Source organism: Monodelphis domestica, chromosome 3, assembly GCF_027887165.1.
Source record: "Monodelphis domestica isolate mMonDom1 chromosome 3, mMonDom1.pri, whole genome shotgun sequence".
Lineage (NCBI taxonomy): Eukaryota > Metazoa > Chordata > Mammalia > Didelphimorphia > Didelphidae > Monodelphis > Monodelphis domestica.
This window is the reverse complement of record NC_077229.1, coordinates 475,340,815-475,360,648: the sequence shown is the minus strand read 5'-3', so window position 1 is coordinate 475,360,648 and position 19,834 is coordinate 475,340,815. Positions and strand designations below refer to the sequence as shown.

General features: G+C 38.7%; 2 protein-coding genes across 14 annotated transcripts in view; one reads left to right on the top strand and one right to left on the bottom strand.

The window, feature by feature from the left end:
- MCTP1 (multiple C2 and transmembrane domain containing 1) overlaps nt 1–10,161 on the top strand; it is a 774,261-nt gene extending 764,100 nt beyond the window's left edge. For all 11 annotated transcript variants that reach the window (XM_056820811.1, XM_056820808.1, XM_056820812.1 and 8 more), the window contains 2 exons: nt 345–442; nt 1,836–10,161. In XM_056820811.1, coding sequence (XP_056676789.1) covers nt 345–442; nt 1,836–1,907 — 170 coding nt within the window. In that variant the 3' untranslated portion in view covers nt 1,908–10,161. The remainder of the gene's footprint in view (nt 1–344; nt 443–1,835) is intronic.
- Nucleotides 10,162–13,734: 3,573 nt separating this feature from the next.
- SLF1 (SMC5-SMC6 complex localization factor 1) overlaps nt 13,735–19,834 on the bottom strand; it is a 115,716-nt gene continuing 109,616 nt past the window's right edge. For all 3 annotated transcript variants that reach the window (XM_056820814.1, XM_001365334.5, XM_016431568.2), the window contains 3 exons: nt 19,326–19,418; nt 18,656–18,838; nt 13,735–15,532 (listed from right to left, as the gene is read on the bottom strand). In XM_056820814.1, coding sequence (XP_056676792.1) covers nt 15,042–15,532; nt 18,656–18,838; nt 19,326–19,418 — 767 coding nt within the window. In that variant the 3' untranslated portion in view covers nt 13,735–15,041. The remainder of the gene's footprint in view (nt 15,533–18,655; nt 18,839–19,325; nt 19,419–19,834) is intronic.

Below are 19,834 nucleotides of genomic sequence, written 5' to 3'. Positions count from 1 at the left end.
TTGTATGTGAAAGAGTTACCTTTCATTTCTGCCAGGTGGGTAGGCTAAGGGGAGGGGTAGCCCTTTAGGTAAATGTGAAAGGCTCACAAGACAGAGCTTCAAATCACCATCAGCCAGAGCAGATTACCAACGTGCCTAGAGCAGGGACTCATTTTTGATTTTTTTTTTTTTTTTGTATCCTGAGCACTTACCACAGTGCTTGGAGCTTAATAATGCTTGTTGACTTGAGAAAAAACAACAAGTAATCACCAAACATTGGCCAAAAATGTTCTTTCAGGGGCTACAAGGGGGATGCAAAAAAACACCCAGAGATTTTAATAACGTTTCAACCCTCCCTTTTCCAGGTATCAATAAATTCACAAAGAAGCTTCGGAGTCCATACGCGATTGATAACAACGAGCTTCTCGACTTCCTTTCCCGAGTTCCCTCGGACGTACAAGTAGTAAGTAGGCTTTTGAAATGTCTTGATGCTACTGGCTGTTACACGTAGAGGGTTGGCATTCTTTGCAGTGTTCCATTGTCCTGGGTTCCATAATACGGGAGACGTTAGGCCCTGGGTTTGGGATTCTCCGACCCATGAACTTTGAAATCCAAACCTTCTGGGGAGGCCCAGTTGAAGTGAGCAAGGCCTGAAGCAGCGCCTTCTTTTTCATTCAGAAATGAGTCCACATTTGGATTCTGCCCATGAGAGACTTCCAGCTTAACTGGTCCCAAGAAGAATGTTTTGGAGGACGAGAATTCACAAGAGGGGATTGTCGGGGAGGGGGAGAGGATGGGGAACAACCTTCCTTCAAATGATGTTCAGCTGGAGTTGGTTGAGGGGGATGCTGCTGCCTGGGGCCTCCACCACCTGTAGAGAGGAAATAAGAATATTAGATTATGGAAACAAAATAAACTAGCAGACATTTAATGGAGAAACATTCCCCTCCCTCTCTGGAGAAGAACGGGAGACTTGAAGAAGCAAGCCCATGAGGGAGGGCAGCTAGTAGAGGGGATGAACGAGTGATTTTTGTTTTCTTTACTAGGAGGGAGGCCGAGTGGCATAAAGGAAGCTGTGCTGGAGTAGTGGGGAGATGGAGGCGGGAGGGAGGCCTAGTTTTCCCACTCACTAGCTGTGTAACCTAACCGTGGGCAAATCTTTTTACTTTCCCAGAGCTTCGCTCTTTTCATCAGCAGAAAAGAGCCAGTTGGGCTAGATCATTATCCATGGACTTCCAGCCCTAACAATTGAAGGGTGAGGGAAGAATGGAGGGTTTTAGAGCCCCATAATGGGAGGAAAGAAAGGGTCCCTTCTGTGGATGAGAAGGCTACCTTTGCCATTATCTCCCGGGGATCTGCAGGGTGCCTACACAGGTTGGGTGGAAGCAATGACTTTGCTTCTTTATCTACTGATTTGATTCATTGGGCCCATTTGGTGTGGCGTCTCCCGAAGCTGAGGCTGAGCCTAAATATCAAAACGAAACCCAAGGAATTGCAAAGAATGATTGCAGGGGCTTTAAACCGAATATCTTGGTGTGGGGCGATTTGTTATTGTTTTTTCCTCAACGTATTGTCTTGCGGTGAACAGAAAGAGAGCGGAGCCCATGACCAAAGTTTCCATTCGGGCACTCCTGCGTTTCCTGGCATGATTTTCCCAATGCTGCTTTCCCTTTTGATTCCGCCTCTATCACCCCATTGTTTCTGCAGCCCAGCTGCAGGTCCCATGCAGCTTGCAGCAAGAGAAGGAACACCCCTCCTCCCTCCCCCAGGCCCACTGTCTCATTCCTTCGCTTTTCAGCCTTTTGCCAGTAAGTGGCCACCTGACCAGCCTTCCTCTGAACTCTCTGTTTAAACAGGTGCAGTACCAGGAACTGAAACAAGATCCCAGTCATAGCCCGTGTAAGAGGAAGAAAAACAATCTTGGCTAGCTAGCTTCACGCACTGAGGAGAGCGGCAGCATCTGTTTGAGGAAGATAAAAGAAGAAAGCCCCCAGTCTCAGCAACGTTTCCTTCCTTTCTGTTTTTATTTATTTTGTCTTCTTTTTTTTTTATCCTAATGGAGAGAATCTGTAAATAGTGTACAAAGGCATATGGCACTGGAAATGGACTTCCATGGTACAGAATCAGGCTGATAAGGGTTCAGCTAGCTGGGGTGGAAACTAACACATTAAAAGAGCCAATGCAAAACAAAAACAAAAATGACGCGGGAAGGGGCTCACTTCTGATTGTTGGTGAATAGACTAGCACATCCTATCCAATACTCAGCTGTGTGTGATTAAAGCTAAGAAAATGGCAATCTCAATCTGACTCTTAGAGGTGAATGGGGGGGGGGGGGAAGGGGTTGCTTGTTTTTGTTTTTGTTGACTTTTTTAAGTCAAAAGTTATCCATCAGAGTTTTTCTCATTTCAACAGGGGAAGAAACCAAGCAATCAAACCCCATAACCTGGGCTTAAGTTTATCACAGATTCTATACTTTGGACCCTCTCCCCTTTGGGTGCAAATTCCCTTAGACTTGCTAGGGCTGCTTCTAAAAGAATGAATGAATGAATGAATGAATGAATGAATGAATGAATGAATGTCTCAATTTGAAGAGAACTGTCAGCTCTTCCCTTGAGTTCCACGAGGAACAAGTTTCCTTCTTTGAACATCATTCCATCGAGGACTTTAGAACCTAGATAGGTCTAAAATTAAATACTGCCAGGTTTGTAAGTGACTGCATATGTGAAATTTTTGTATATTACACATGATTATACCCTAACACTGTAATTTGTACTGAATTAGCAGATTAGCAAACCCAGTAATCAATAGCACTAGCAATCTGAATCCATGGGATTGTCTGGCTGACGTCATTGTTCTCTCGTGGCAGTGCAGGAAGACCTGCCTTAGGCCCATGTTAGTTGTGTCCACCTGGGCCAATAATTCAACCTTTCTGGACAGCTCTCTCAGACTGGAAGGTCTAGACAACTGGCTGATGTGCATTTAAGGAATGAATGCCTCTGCCCAGAGTTAACCATTCCCATGAAAGAGCCAGTGAAGAACCTGGGCTCCTCCCCTTAAAGTTTTCATAGAAGAAAAACACAAGTTTTGCTTTTGGATGACAGCCTCATAGAAAGCACTTCATTGTGTATGATGCTTCTAGCTATCAATGTGAATTTTAATTTAGAGGAGGATGAAGTGTGGTGAGTGATATGCCAACATTCCATTTCTCTCATTTATGAAATGGTAATTTCTACTAATATGGATCTGGTCCTCCTGCTCGAATATCAGTTTTGTTCATTAGATTGCTCATTTAAGGAGGAAAAATGGTTTACCTTTGAACAATGTTCACTAATCCCAGCAGAATGAACACTTTCAGTTGCATTTGCAAGACTCTCCACAGCAGTTTTTGTACTTAATTCCCTCTGTGTCAAGTAGAGAATACACCTCGAGAGAGGAATCATCTGGAGAGAAATTCTCGCCTTCCTGACTTGATAGGGGATCAGGCTTTGGTTGGAATTGTTACAAAGAATGTTTTCTACCATTCTAATAATAGACTTGGGTAGGGATTATGTTAGAGCGAGTTAAAGAGAGACAAGTTGGAAAAATGTTGGAGTGGGAGAAATGTCTATATTTCTGTCTACAGGAATATTCTTTTAAAATGCACTTATGGAAGCTGATTTTTAAAAAATATTTTTATGTTACTGAAATATTTTGATCCTTTCTGTTTATATAATATGCTTGAAAGATGTCCATCAACTTTCCTTTTTGTCAAAAGGTTTTGACCTCAATGTGCTTCTTTTAGCTCATCTAGTGTATGGGGAACAATTGGGAATGTGCACATCCCCATACTGTTGCTTACTCTCTGTTGTTAGGGAACAATAGGTCATGAATGAAGTTGTTACTCCTGAAACTTTATTGATGGGCACCCATTGTTTGTCTGAAATAACTTTCCGTTAGATCTTTTGTAAAATGTATGTTCCATTCTGGTGTGGTCTGCAGACCTCAAATGATCCCTAAGCCTGACATTCTGCAAAGCTCAGATGTGCCCATGGAATATTAACCAGTAATCTATGTGCAAATTCCTCTCTTTCACTGTACCGGATCTCCGACGTTTGCATTCAAACACAGAAGGGAATGACTGTGTCCTTGTAGAGCCACAGCCCAACTGTCCTCCCCTCTCTCTTTCTGGAATGCAGACCTTTTCTTAAAGTCACCCTTTAAGCCCAATAATGTTACCAGTGAAGTCAGGAAGACCCTAGAGCAGATCCTGCCTCAGATAGGAGCCAAGCTGGTGAGCCTGGGCAAGAAGTCACTTATTTACCAAAATGGAGATAACAACAGCACCCCCCTTCCAGGGTTGTGGTGAGACTGAAACAGGAGAACGGGATGGACAGGACTTTCTGCAAGCCTGGGTCACTACAGAGATGTTAGCGCTGTCCAGGCTCCTGTTGGGTCATCCAAATAGATTGTTCTAATATAGCCCGGGAAGGACTTCTTTTAAACCTCCTTCTTTAGGAGCAGAGAAGAGTGCCGGGCAGACGGGAGTGATTGCCCCCAGCTTCCCCTTTGCATGGTCATAGCACTTCTATAGCATTTTAGGGTGTACAAGGGCTCCCAAAGATTCTGAGGTAGGTAGAGTAGATATTACTGTGCCCATTTTGCTGATGAGAACATTCAAGGTTTCTAGTTCTCTCTTAGAGCCGGGCGGAGAACCTGGGGCTCGCCATGGCAAGAACCACCCCTTCGACCCTGCATGCGCTCCCTCTCTGAGCATGCCAACAGTCCAGGAGGGCTTTTATATTACTCCACAGACCTGGCCGGGAAACAGGTGGGGGGACGACGGGCTCCCCGAGTGACAGCAGGGGATTGGGCTGTTTCTTCCTCAAAGTCCCACCTTGTTGTGGGATGGATTTCAGTCAGGAGAGCTCTTGAAAGGAAGCTTCATAACGCGTGTGCTCCAACATGCTTGTCTCAACAGATCAACACTCCCCATGAACCTCTCGCCCGGATTTAGAAATGGGACTGCCGAAGCACTGCCACTAATTAACTGTCTCCATATTTGATACGGAATCAATTCCGTAAAAATCCTTTAAGTGTTTAGACATATTTCACCAACTGGTATTGTCATTCTTCATGTGGAGGAGAAAAGCTGCCTACTAGTAAGGAAGTCTCGTGTTCAAATCCCACTTCTAACCCACAAGGGATTTTGTGAGTCTGGGCAAATCACTGACCACTGGGCAACATTGAAAAGACTAAGCCCTCAGAGCCTCGTTTGCAGGGGGGATTTCTTAGGGAGTCTTATGTAAACCAGTAAAATCAGACTGAATAATAAAAATCAACCATTATCCCTCAAAGGAGCCACATTGATGTTCATCTGGGTTTAGTATGACTGCGGAATTTGGGTCAACTTGACGCCGAACAATTCTAGATGATGTCAGCGTGGCGGCATAGAGAACACTCTCAAAATCAAGTGTGAGAGTCCTCCTGTCCTGCTAACTGCCATCGACTGAGAATGGGCATTTGGGGCTGGTCTGCTAACAACGTTAGCAGAGAGATTCTGGGGAGCTCTAGAGGCACACTGAGGAGGTTCCCTGCCCAGCTTTTTCTCATTTACTTCCTGATTTCTACAGACGCTTCTCCATTCGGCATTCCATGTTTCCAAAATATTTCAGGGAAGTCCTTTACAGAATGTGTGCTCTGCATTTAAGAGCAGAGGAGGACTTGGTGGTGAGTTTTGTCACTTTGGTGAGCACAGAAGTCCTCTTAATTTCTGCATCCAGATTTACTTTCGACTGAGTGAGGACCCATCCCCTCTTTATTAAAGACTCCCCACACTTCTTCCAGAGGCCCCTGCTCCCTTTGTAGGTTTTTTAATACTATCCTGGGCTTTAATACCAAAGTACTGCTACTCTGGGTGGCTGGGTGGCTGGATGGTACGGTGGAGTCTGGAGAACTCATCTTCCTGGGTTCAAATCTGCCTCCGACACTTAATAGCTGTGTGACTCTGGACAAGTCATTTAACCTTGTTTGCCTCGGGGTTCCTCATCTGTAAGATGGGCTGGAGAAGGAAATGGCAAATCACTCTAGTATCTCTGCCAAGAAAACCCCAAATGGGGTCAGGAAGGAAGGACATGACGGAAATGATTGAACCCCAAAAAGCAGCACTGGAGAAATGTATGGAGATAGAAACATCATGAATTATACTTTTTTTTTTTTGGTCCAAGTTCCAGTATTTTCTTTCTATTATTATTTATTTACTTTTAAATTCTGGAGAGTAGAATATATAGCCAATCCTAGCTGTACATATTATGAAGAACACTCACCTGCTAATTTCGTTTGAATTCCCACCATTCTTAGGTTCTATGGATTCTTTTTTGTTTCCAGTTGTTTTGTGTGAAATAAAGCAACACTCTTCCTGTGGGTAAAGCCCCAGCATTATGATAAGCTCTTCACTACTTTCAATTCTAATTCACCTTCCTGTGGAGGTTGATGCAAATGAATTGCAAAAAAAAAAAAAATCCCCCGGTTAAAAACAACACAGGTGTAGAGGGGGAAAAAAGCCTTTCAAAAGCAAATTCAGATCTTGGGCCTCAGTTTCTATAACCCTTTATTGAACCAGGATGCCAATGCCTATGATTTTTTTTTTTTTTTAGGTTTTAGGTAAAGCTATGTGAAATGTTTTCAAGAATTTAAAGAATAATGTAAAACAGTTTGAGATGGAGCTCAGTGTTCTGCAGTCCAAATAGAAATTATCATACTAGTGGAACTCATGACTCAGTTTCTCTCATGCCTTGGAAAGAATGGGTGTACTGGCTTTTTTTGTTTGTTTGTTCGGTGGGGTTGGGGTGCTAGGGTTGATAAGTCTCTTCATTTCCAAGAAGCTTGGAGAAAAAAAAGGCTCCATTATTCTTTTTTTCCAAATGTTAAGGCAACCAAATTTCACAGTTGCTCAATTCAATCAATTGTTCTTTCTGTATAGAGCAATCAATTAACAAACAATTATTATGGGGTAGGGATAAAAAATAGGAAGAAACAGTTTCTGTCCTCCAAGAGCTTACAATCTTTTCTTTTTTTTTTTAAACCCTTACCTTCTGTCTTGGAGCCAATACTGGGTATTGGCTCCAAGGCAGAAGAGTGGTAAGGGCTAGGCAATGGGGGTCAAGTGACTTGCCCAGGGTCACACAGCTTGGAAGTGGCTGAGGCTAGATTTGAACCTAGGACCTCCCGCCTCTAGGCCTGGTTCTCAATCCACTGAGCTACCCAGCTGCCCCCAAGAGCTTACAATCTAGTCAAGGGAGGCAACATGCACACCAATTTGGTGGAAATATGGGATGGTGAAGCAGAAGGCTTCACATAGTTTGAGAAGGGCCTTGAAGGAAACTACTAATTTCTAAGAGATGGGCCTGGAAAGAAGGACAGGCATAGGAAACAGTTGATAGAAAGGCATGGAGAAGAGGGAAGACAGAGAACAGAAAAACATAAGGGAGAGGAGTAAGAAGTTCCCTAGCTTGGGGGCAGTTAGGTGGCTCAGTGGATTGAGTCCTAGGTTCAAATCTGACCTCAGATACTTCTCCACTGTGTGACCCTGGGCAAGTCACTTAACCTCCATTGCCTAGCCTTTGCTGCTCTTCTGTCTTAGAATCAATTGATTCTAAGATGGAAGGTGAGGGTTTAAAAAAAAAAAAGCTCCTTAGCTTGCTGCTCTTTTGGGCATTGTAGCCAGCAAGAAGCTTGACGGAATGAAAGATTGTGTGAGGGCTTGAACCTACCAGCCTGAAAAGCACTAATTTCTATTGGAAATGGGCAGAATATTTGAGATGAGGCAGTGGGAAAGCACAAAAATAGAGCCCAAATCAACAGGCTGCCTTTTACTTAGGCCATGGGGGCGTTAGTACTTCGAGGATGCAGCAGATGGCCCCCCACCCTGACCCTTTCTTTTCTTTAATGATGACACAATCTCCCAAAATATGCCCAGATAAAGTGCCTTCCTAGTTTGTATTTGTTTATGTCTACTTCTACAGGGTGTCCTGGCATCATCCTAAGGCCATAGGGATACTGTCCATGCTTGGTTTCATTTTCATTACTGCACTCCCCTCCACCCGCCCACCTCAGGCACACAATGTTTGTTCATTGATGGGTCCTGCAACAGGAGCCAAAAGCCATCATTTTCTGGTGTCCACCTGGGGGCCTTGCATGCACAATCCTACCAACGCACCCATGCATGGCCTGGCGCATCCACGCTCATTTCCACTAGCCTCATCAGACAGCCAGATCCGGGCTATGGAGGGTGACTGAACCATTTGGCCAGGAGATGGATGTCCTAGCACTTGGAGGTGCTTATCACATTAGGGAAAGGTTGGTGTTCATTTTTTAGCCACAGGGCCAGGGACCAAGTAGGAAAGGGGAATCCCACCAAAGCCTCTGTGTTTATTCAAGTTCCTAGGTGGGTCATCTAAGTGGTTACTCACTGTCACTGGGTTTCTGATATTTCTTCAATATCTCTGACCCTGGACATTTTGGGTGATTAGATGTTTTAACTCCGTGACTTCAGTCACTAGTTAATGCTTGGTGTTTTTTCTGTCAGCAGATGATAAAAGATGAAAATATTTACAAAGTAAAATGACTGTAGTTGGAAAAAAGAAAGGCACTTTTGAAAAAGCCATTCTCCCGGTTCTCATAGGGAGGCACACGGAAGTGTTCACTGACAAAATTGGAAATCGAGTTTTTTCTACCACGTCCAGAATTCCCTCACAAAAATCGGGCTGCTTTATCTTGTGTCAATACAGTGGAGTAGAAAACCCATATTATAAAGTGGGGTTTTTCTACATCTGTGAAGAGAAATGAAAGCCAATTTTTAATTTAATAACCTTCATAAACTCTCTGAAAATGCATCTAAGGTAAAGTCTGGTAAATGGAGCCATCATTCATCTCATCAGTTCCTCCCTCCTTTTTTAGTGTTGAATCTGAACAGACTCATGGGGGAACAAGTCATTCTTTCTGTCCCCTAAGCACTCCTAAAATCAGAAGGGGCTGGCTGATAGAAGAGAGATGTTATCATCAATCCACATGGTATCCATATGAAAGAGTTCAATCATTAAGCAGTTTAAGAAGCAAGCTAGACAGGATGCCCCAGCCCCACCTCATGGGGAAGATCTGCTTTGAAGGATGGGACGACCATGTCAGTAGAGAGGGAGTGTGCACACTCTCAGAGGAAGGGGGAGGAACATTCCCAGGGAAAAGCTATTGCTTGGCATATGGATCAGATGGATACTTTTGGAGGACATTAAAAAACCACCAATCTTTGAGGAATAATAATAGCTTATTATTATGATAAAATTTATAGTGCTAAATTTCAACTAACAACCATTAGAAGGCTAGTTACCATGGCAAGTGAGGCTGTTTGAGAAAAGGAGATAATTTTTAAAAACAGGAAACTATTAAGCCACTACCATAGTTGTACTTCAATCACTTCTTGGCATGTTTTTAAATATTCATATTTGGCCTTCCCCCATCCTTCTCAGTGAGACAAACCAATTCGATGACTTATTTTTAATAAACTTCATATCACTTATCCTTAATCCCTTTCTTCTAGGTTCCCTCTTTCCCCCGCCTCCAAAATAATTGTGCTTGGTGCGAATTAGTGCCTTTTTCTCTTCTTTGCCAACATGTCTATATCTGTATTATCTATCTGCTCAATCCATGTACATGGTATTTCCCAGAAGTCTTCAAATGGATTCCTCCCAGTCCTTAATGATTCCTAACCAGTTTTCCAAAGGCACATTTCCTGCTGTTAATTCTGCTAAGTTTGAGACTGCAAAACTGTTCAGGCACAAAGTTGTTTAATGCTATAACAGGCAGTGTGATGTTAGGGGAAGAATGATGAACTTGGAGCCAAAGGGGTCTGAAGCCCTTCTTAATTAATAATGTGTGTCTACATAATAACTATGTCGGCACAGACAAGCCATTTTATTTACACTAACCTCAGTTTCCTTATCTCTAAAATGAGAATATCTGCAATACCTACCTCACAGGGTTGTTGTGAGGATCAAATGAGAAAATGTATGCAAAGGTCTTTGCAAACCTTAGATGCTATGTGTCAGCTATCATCATTAATAACTTTTTTTTGCATAGTGTACTGAATCTTTTTGGTGGAATGAGGAAAATGTATCTTTTTATTTTAAATAAAACCAGTGTTGGATGATACACTCATCTGTTTAAATTGGAAAGGGTAGGGTGGGGTGCAATTCCAGAATGAATTCCATTCAAAGTCAAAAACCATTCTCATCTTTTTAGAAAAAATGTGTCAGTGTTATAAGGTAAAATCTCTTCTGACCTACCCTTTAAGTGCTTTTGGAGATGCCACTTATGACATGCTAAATTCTTTTTATGTTTTACCATTCTAAGATTAATGATCTTTTTCAGGACTATCTACGTCATTTTAAGGGTAGAAGGATGGAAGGGATGGGGCCTTTTAGGTCATCCGCTATCAAGATTAATGATGGTCTTGGAGGAATGGATTCAAACCTGGATTCCAGATTCTCAGTTTGTGAATCCCACCTGCTGGAGCTATAAAACACATTTTTTGTTTTGTTTTTTCTTGCTTTCCCATGGCAAGTCTTAACAACTTTTCCTAACAGTAGCCTGAGATTTTCTGTTCATATGGTCATGCCAACAAAAGAGCTGGGAGAAAAAAAGAAACAACTTTAAAAGTTGTTTTTAGGACACAATTTTAAAAAATGAAATTTTTTTGGGAAAGGCTTCAACTACCATTGGTGATAACCCTGTTTGGGGGGGAACTATTTTAAAGGTGCATTCAAATTCTATATGATGTTGCAGATTAATAATATCTCAGTGGATTATTTGGATGATATATGACATATCTTTCAGTTTTTTATTTGGCAAATTTATACTTTTAAAACCCTTATCTTTTGGCTTGGAATCAGTATTGATTCCAAAGCAGAAGGGCAGTAAGGGCTGGGAAAAGAACAAAGTGACTTGTCCAGGGTCACGTAGATAGGAAATGTCAGATCTGAACCTAGGATTTTCTTTCTCTAGGCCTGGCTCTCAATCCACTGAGCCACCTCATTCTCCCCAAATAATTTTTTTAACATATAACCAAATAATTTATTTTGCTTTTCTAAAATGGGAAAACAAAAGATCAGTATAAATATACCACATATGCAATGAATGATAAAGGTATTTTCATAATCTGCTATTTGTATCTTAAGAATACCATAGGTTATCACACATGCATTTCGAAGCATAATACATTTGCACACACCTCTATATATCTTGTAAAAAAAAAACTTGTTTTATAATTTTAAAGTTACAAAATTTAGAAAATCAAGCTTTAGTTATTTCTTTTAAAAACAAGTAGTTCTATTTTCTTTCACTAAATTACATAAAATTAATTGAAGTGAAGGAATTGAACTTTCCTGACTCTATTTTGTGCTTGAATCTTTCTTAAACTTGAAAGGCTGAAGAAATAAATCAGTAGCTAGGGTGAAATTTTCAATCTCTAGATGTTTTTTTACCAGGAAGGAAAACACTAAAACATGCCCTTCTGATGGTGTCTAATTCTTTAGTACCCAGAGTTCCTGAAAGATAAAGCTGGCCATGATTTTATTAATGTGTCTGTAAAAGAGTATGAGAGATATGCTCAAATTCACCATAGTACATATCCACCTATTGGTTATGGGTACTCAGTATAAAATATGTAGCTTCTTAGCTTTATTGATGAATATAGTATGCAATTATGAAATGATATAGGATCACATGAATTATAAATTTCACAAAATTCTCTTAGCAGAATCCTCCTGCCATATGAAAATGTCTTCTATATCAGGGATATGCTATGCCTCAAAAACCACTATGTGCTTCAAACCACACAAAACTACATCCCAAACCCTTTTCTAACTAGCTCATATTTCTTATTATATTTCGTACATGTAAGCAAATCGTGTTAAGGCAATTAAACCTCAAGGTATATTCTGCCATACAACTTTTAAAATCCAATTTGGTATTTCTTATAATTTGGTGACCAGGAATACCTACTATATATATATATATATATCTCCAACAATGTCATCACTGACCCTCTAATTCCATAGTCTTTATAAAAACAAATTATCATTCTAAGTCTTGCTCTCTAGATGTCAGCAGGAGGTGTAAAAGAGTGCCTGGGGGAAGGAGTGCCTCATGTCACTCAAAAATGACCCCTTCCTGCTGATTAAGGAGAAACATTGACAGGCTCTCATCAAGCTCTCTCTCTGTCTTTCTTAACTGGAAAGGTGTGTGCATGCATATGGATTGTACCCTCCCCTGATAATTGTTGCATGTGATGGTGTTCCTCTGAGGGAAACTAAGTTCTAGATATTAGAGTAAACAAAAAATGGCAACCTTTCATGGACTTGTTGGAAACACATTGGATTGATCAACATTGGCCAATGGGTAGGAGGTGAGTTGGGGCTCTAGAATGGTTGATTTACATGTACACCACATATAGTATATGAAGGATGATCCTGCGTAAAGAAAACTAAGGTACTGGGAATAGAAGTTGAGCTTCTGATTACCACAATAAGGATTACTTCATTTCTTCTGCATTAAAGTTACAAATTTTTTCCACTTAGAAAAGGTATAAGGTTACCAAGATAATTGCATATAATAATGGTTCATATTTATCTAATATTTATGATTACAAAGTGTTTTCTACACAGATGAGTAGCATTCATTTTTCATATGACACTGAAGCCCAGAGTCTGACTCACAGAAGGTCATTCAGATATATGTCATTTGCCTCCAAAGACTAGACTCTACACAGTTGATCTTTAGATTCCAGAAGGCATTATTTAAATCATAAGTAATCAAGGTTTTGTTTTTGAGACACACAGCTGAAAGGCAAATTTAAAACAATTTTTCTTCCTATGTATTTGTGATGACAGGAAATTAAGAACATTTAAATACTTATCCTATTTTAAACTTTGTAGTCAATGCAAAGACAACTGAGTGGATGGCTCTGAAGTCAGGAAGGTATAGTTACATGTCTTGCCTCTGACACAGACCAACTATGTGACTATGGATAAGTCTCCTCTAAGAGCCACCGGCAATCTAAGGCTATATAAGTTAAAGATAAGTTGCCAATCTGAATCCATGCAGGTGGTTTTCATATGGGGAATATTCTGTATATATGAATTCACAGATATAGTCTGGAAAAAAGAAAAAAAAGTGATTCATGGAAAGGTTCTAACTTCACCCATGGATGATTCTTTGAGAAACCCTATAAAAATAAAACTAAGCAACAGAAAAACAGTGCTGAACTTTAGTATAACAAATTCTCAGGGAATAGGGCCTTATTTTGATATTTATAAATGAACATCAGAAAATCTTCCAGATCGATATATGTGAACCCACTTTGAGGGCTTATTTAAAAGAATTTGGGTTTTATTTAAGTGTACCATTGATAGGAATGTCATAATGTAGGTCTCTTTTTAGGTACATACATTTTTTTCCTAGGCATCTCAAACTGAAAACCTGTGGTGGTAGATTGTGCATTTTAAAATGAGAATTAAGTTTCTTGTAGCAGGGTTAAAACACATTAAATAGGCTAAACCATATTAACTTATAGCTAAAAAACTGAAATTTCATCAAACAGAAAAGTTATGAAAATATCAACTTCTCCCTAAGATCACTTCTTTCAAAGGTTTTCACAAATCCCAATAATGCCCAGCACTATGACAGTTATTGTAGTAACTTAAAAAAAAAAAGACAAGAAGGAGATCCAGGAAGGTAATTTTATCTTGCATCTAATTCAAATTATATCACTGTATATATTTTATTCATGGTAAAAGAAAGCTGACAGGTACAAAACTCACTTAGAAAATATAAACAGTGCAACTAAAAGAAAACATTTCCATGGTGATTCAATATTGAAAAATCCACTATTTTCCCATTACAATAGAAATGACAGTCCAAATGAACGACTTTAGACTTGTTATATCTAGAAATGAATCTCCTCTGCCTTACCCTGATTCTCCATGGTCAGTTTTCATAAGTTTATTTTGTAGTGTTCACTAAGCGGAAAGAGATGTATCAGGTAGAATCATAGTGAGAAAAACAAAACAAAAGCTTAAATGATGAGTTAGAACAAACTGAACATTCTACTGATGAGGTAACTGAGGTTCAGGGAAGACAGGTGACTTGTTAGTAGTAGTACAGATCAGATGAGAATGAAGATTTCCTAAAGTTCTGTCCTTTGCTTGTTTTACTGAACTGTTTTTACTGACTATGTAAGTTTGCCAGATATTAAAATGTTATATTCCTTAGGCTAATTTATGGATAAAACAGTGACTTCTAAATATAACATAGGGAAATTATAAAGGAACAGAACTTAGCCAGAACGGATCTATTATTATGAGGTGATGAGATTATAACTCTTCTAATTGGCCACTTAATACTTGAATCTTGTGTAAAGATCTGTTTCTATGATAAAAATCAAAGTAGGCATATTACTTGCTGTGAGATCATACAAATAAACTGCATGAAAGCTAAATGCAAATCTTAATGCCTTTGTGCCAGCTATAGAAAAATGTAACTTCACACCTTGTGTGCATATGCAGATGTACATAAATTCGAGGGTATTCTCTTCCCTTTCAAGTTATTAAAAAAGAAAAGAAAAGCAATAATTAGAACATTGGCTAATGCTTCAAACTTTAGGAATATTTATTTTAGGAAAAGCATAGAACTGAAAGGAACCTGTTCTGATGGTCAGTCTGCTGAATTAAAACAATGTTTCCCAACTATGTCCTTAAAAGTGAACATGTGAATATGATTGTGTTGCTATCTGCCAGGATTCTCAGATTCACAAGGAAGAGGTTATACCACAAACAAGAATAACTTTTTGAAAGAACAATGTAATTTTTAAAATATCTATTCAATTTGGAAATAATTTGCACTTCTCTTTTGGAGAGAAGAGTCACATCTCTTTTTCTGAAAAAGGAATGATCTAATGAGCACCCCTAAAACAATGTCAAAGGCTATGTCTGTCAATATAGAGAATCTAAAATACTTTAGAAAGTCTATTGATACTAACTAGTGCCATGAAAACTCTGTGCTTGATCTATCATAGTTTTTAGTGTCATCAATAAAGCCTGTGTCTGAACTCCTGGAAACACTTCCAAGTTCTTAGGTATCTCCTTAAGGAGACTTGGGAGCTTCTCTAATGTCATGAGATTTTGAGAGTAGAGATCCACGATCCAGTCATTATGGAGACGGGTAGCATCCTTGCGGGTTCTAGGAGAAGTAAACAGTCTTCCATCTAGATGCGCTAACTCCTTAAAAACAGAGAAGTTTGAAAATAAGTCAAATATAGAACAAAAATTCAATAGCATTCTACTAAGTAAGAATGAGCCAAATTCGATCTGCTGGTGGTAGAAATGTTCCTCTGCTTGTGCATGAAGGTCTTCAGTGGAACTTTTGATTTGTAGGACAGTCAGGAGGTCTTCTTTCACTTGGGGAGCTAGCACATAATCCAAAGGCAGTTTTCCTTTAGAAGTCCTTTGTTGGAGGAGCACCGAGCCTGGAAAAGCGATGCAAAGTGCTAAGTAACATTTACAACTAGTGTTGGCACTAATTTGGATGAATAAAATTAGTCAAGGCATAGTAGAAGAAAAAAATTCATGTCAATTACTTAATTTGAAGAAGGCATAAGTATATATTTACAATTGACGTAGCAGGGTACAAATAAAAAAGATTTTGAGAAACTAGAAATTGATGTTAAAAAATGCTGTTCACAAGATGACATTAAAGCCTCTCCAAAGCATGATTCCTTTCATGAGTATATACACACATATCCACACCAACATATACACAAAAGATAAAATACAAACTCATTCCTTATCCTAGTACTTAGGGGCCTACACAATTTGGCTCCTATTTATTTCTACAGCCCTTATTTCATACTCTGTATGTACACTAGTCAAACTAAACTATTTGTTAGTTGGATTGGATAGTCTATGTGATCCTTGTCCTTTTGCACAAGCCATTCTTCACACTGAGAACATCTCTTCCTTCTCATTACCATCTTTATTTCAGACTCAACTTGGGCACTATTTCTATGAGAGCTTTCCTGATTTCCTCCCCAATGTAATACCAACTGTTGGCATTCCTTCTCTCTTCAGTTTTCCCTCTTTTTACATATGTATCCTCCAAGTAGAATGTAAGCACCTTGAGGGAAGAAGCTATTAATTTTTTGTCTTTTAATCCCAGTACCTAGCACAGAGCCATGAACATACCAAAAATATGTGCTTAATAAGTTGGTTCAACTGGATATTAGTTTGGTACTGTGAGAAATATGTTTAAAAATTCTGACCCATGTTGGATGACCCCTGTTAACAAAATGCCCATAAGGAAACTCAATAACAACAAAGGAACTTGAAGTCTAGAAAAAAGTGTGCTGAGTAAAGGGACGACTCTTCAATAGTACTGTGTCTTTCATGGCCTAGCTCGAATGTGTGGCACCAGAGATCAAAAACTAAAAAGAAAAACAAAACACTCAAACAATGAAAGGCCCCAAATGAAGAGCCCATTACATCTTTCTAGTCAAACTTCCATATTTTCTTGCTTTGAAAGTTACTGCAGCCCTCCCCATCCCACTCCCTGGGAGGACTAATGGTAGCACAGGTGAAATATGAGAGCAGCAGAATATCAACAATGTTGTATTTGGTTAAACTTCAGTAAACAAATGGTAAGCACCCGATCTGTTTCATGGACTGTGCCAGGTTTAATTTTTATGCATTTCAACATTAGGAAAACAACTGTTATAGAGCTATAAAATATTTTTTTCCTTTTTAAGGTAGTGGCAAAGCCATAATACAAAATTCATGATCTAATCACATGTCAGCAATATTTATACTTATATAAAATACTGTTTTTAGAAGGAAGAGAAGCTTTTAGTTATTTTTTTTGTTTTTAAAAATACAGTTTCATCTTCAACATAATTAGATATATAAGTGTATGTATATATATATGTATACATATATAAACATAACACAATAAATGAAACAAGATTAATGTCTCACTTAAGGTAAAAAGGTATTTTGGAATATTGTAGTGTTTTGCATTGTGCTGAACAAATAATTTAAAAATAAATACCAAAACAAACCAAAGAAAAAGATGGTGACATTTCAAAGTTCTTACAGAAATAAAATGAAAAAGTACTGCATCTGACTTCTACTAAGCCTGAGTAAATCCACAATGAATGTATAGTTTCTGCTATGGTGGTGTAAAACTCTCTGACAGGCCCAAACCTAGAATGTGACAAAAGCCAAGATAAGACTGGAGTAACTTGAGGTCCTTGATGAATGCAACTGCAAGTAGGCCCTCCCTTAGGGCCAGAAAATCATCCTTTCCTATTCTTCACTAAGGGCTTTGGAAAAGTGCACATGTAATTTCATTCTCTACTGGAAAGTTCAGCTTACTCTATCACATTGGTACACTGATTCTTGCATCACTTGAACCAATTGGAGAGAGGGAGATATTGGCTTGGCATATCAAATACAAGATTTGATAGATAGATAAAACACCTGGAAGATAGTACATTGGGATGCAGTAGATACATAGTACAAGAAGAATATAGAAGAGCCCAGGAAAGTAAGATGGTGTCAGCACAATAGACACACAGGGCAGCCTTTAGGGGGCAGGAGAAGCCTATAAATAACTAGAAGTCTTAGGATGCTAGTTTTGCCCTTTTCTTAAGGGGGATATAGTTAATTGATATCCAAATGCAGCACATTTTTATATTTTCATAAAGACATGAATGTTTTATCTACTAAAAATATCATACACTTGGATTTAATCAGGCACACATGAAAGTTAATAGGAAGTATATACATATTAAAAACACACACACATACATATATATATATATATATATATATATACACACATTCTTGTTTGCTTCCCTTTGTTCCCTCCAACATACATGCATTTTTTAAATGTTTTGATCTAAAATTTATTCTATGTAGCTCGAACTGAATAGAGTGTCACTAAAAAGGCAGAGGCTTGTGGAGAGCGCTGATCATAAATCGGGAAAGAAAATGGTTTGTTAAAGTATAATCCATCCACTCCCAACCCCTCAAAAATTTCCAACCAGCATTTTTCACAATTACAAAATCCTCACTTTAATTTATTTATCAATTTGGCTTATGTGATAAAATATTATTAATGCTGAAAATCATTTTAGTGAGGTATAAGAAAATAAATGTTAAAAAATAAAAATTAGTCAAGTCAGTAGCAAAATAGAAGAAAAGCAAGGATATTAAAGAAATCTAGAGTAACAGCTAAACATGTAAATCCATTTACTAACAAACCTTTAAGAATTGACAACCCCATCAAAAAACCAGACTAGACTTTAAATACATTCTTTTTCAAAGCCCACATACTCAATTCACAAGTGTATTCTGCTACATTGGTTTAAACAACAGTTTTGATGTAAATGAATAAATGTACAGATAAAAAAAAGCCTTTTATCCACATTGACAAAATGGTGCTTATTTTCAAAAGGAGACCTTTTTTTTCTTTCTTTGTATTTTTTAAAGGCATCCTTCTTTATGGAAGCTAAAAAGGAAGTGTTATCAACTTCTGAGGGATTCATCAAAAATTGGATAATTTCTGAAAACCAGTTTAGCATAAATGCACTCACCCCCATGCTGGAGTAGCAGCTTGCCAATTTCTACATGTCCGTTTGACAGTGCATCATGCAAAGGAGTCACCCCGTCCACTTGAGTGAGCAGATCTACCTCTGGACAACGCTGCAAAATTTCCTGGACACACACTGTGTTGCCATGGTTACAGGCTTCATGCAAAGGCGTCCAGCCAGCATAGTCTGAATTAGAAATCAGGGGAAGTTTTAAAACAGCAAAAGTAGGAGTTATTCAATGCTAAAGTAGATCTATCCTGTTTCTCTCTCCAGCATAACTCTCCAACATATAATTCACTACCAGAAGGTTCCTTTCATACACTTGCTCGGGCTATATAATTGTACCTCTAAAGGAGAAAAAAGGATCTAAATGATAATCATTTTTCAAATTAGTTTGGAGATCTGACCACAAATATGGATAACAATAATGATTTTTCCCCTCATATAGATTTAGTTATAATCTATTCTTCCCTCCTTTCTTCCCCATCTCCGCCTTTCTCCCCCTGCTCTCCCACCTTAACATTTTTGGTTTCAGTAATGACTCAATACCATAAAATAAAAAGTACAGTTAGATTTCCTTGTATTTTTTTCTAATATTAGCAAACAACTATTTTATAATGCAAAATTAGGATTAACCAAAGATTTGATTAGACAGTGAAGATTCAGAACTTACCTTTTACATTAATGTCTGTTCCTGGCAAAGAAAGAAGAAGAATCAATTTCTCCACTTGGTTATTTATGCAAGCTCTATGCAGGGCTGTCTCTCCTACCATAAAAAATTAATAGATTATTCCAGGGAAGGCAAGATATCAACTAAAGGAAATAATCAGAATGCATGGAACTTGGCACTCTGGCTCTGTGCCAGAACAGTCAAATAATGGATAAGATTTCCTTTTTTGTCCAGGTTAAATATCTTTTAGGATAATTTTTTAAAAACGTGTGGAGAAAAAAAAACAACAACATAAAAAAACCCTCACAACCCACAGAGCTTCTGTTCCATCAGAGATCCAGCAATGAAATTCTACTGCAAATGGTTTAACACAGAAATTATCTCCCCTTAGTTCAAGGTTTAAAGCTTCAATCCCACTATAAAAGCTCTGAATGATCACAGAACACCAAAAATACTGGGTTTTGAAGCAATAAAAGTTTAGAGTGCAGTTGCCCTCTCTTAAATTTATTCAT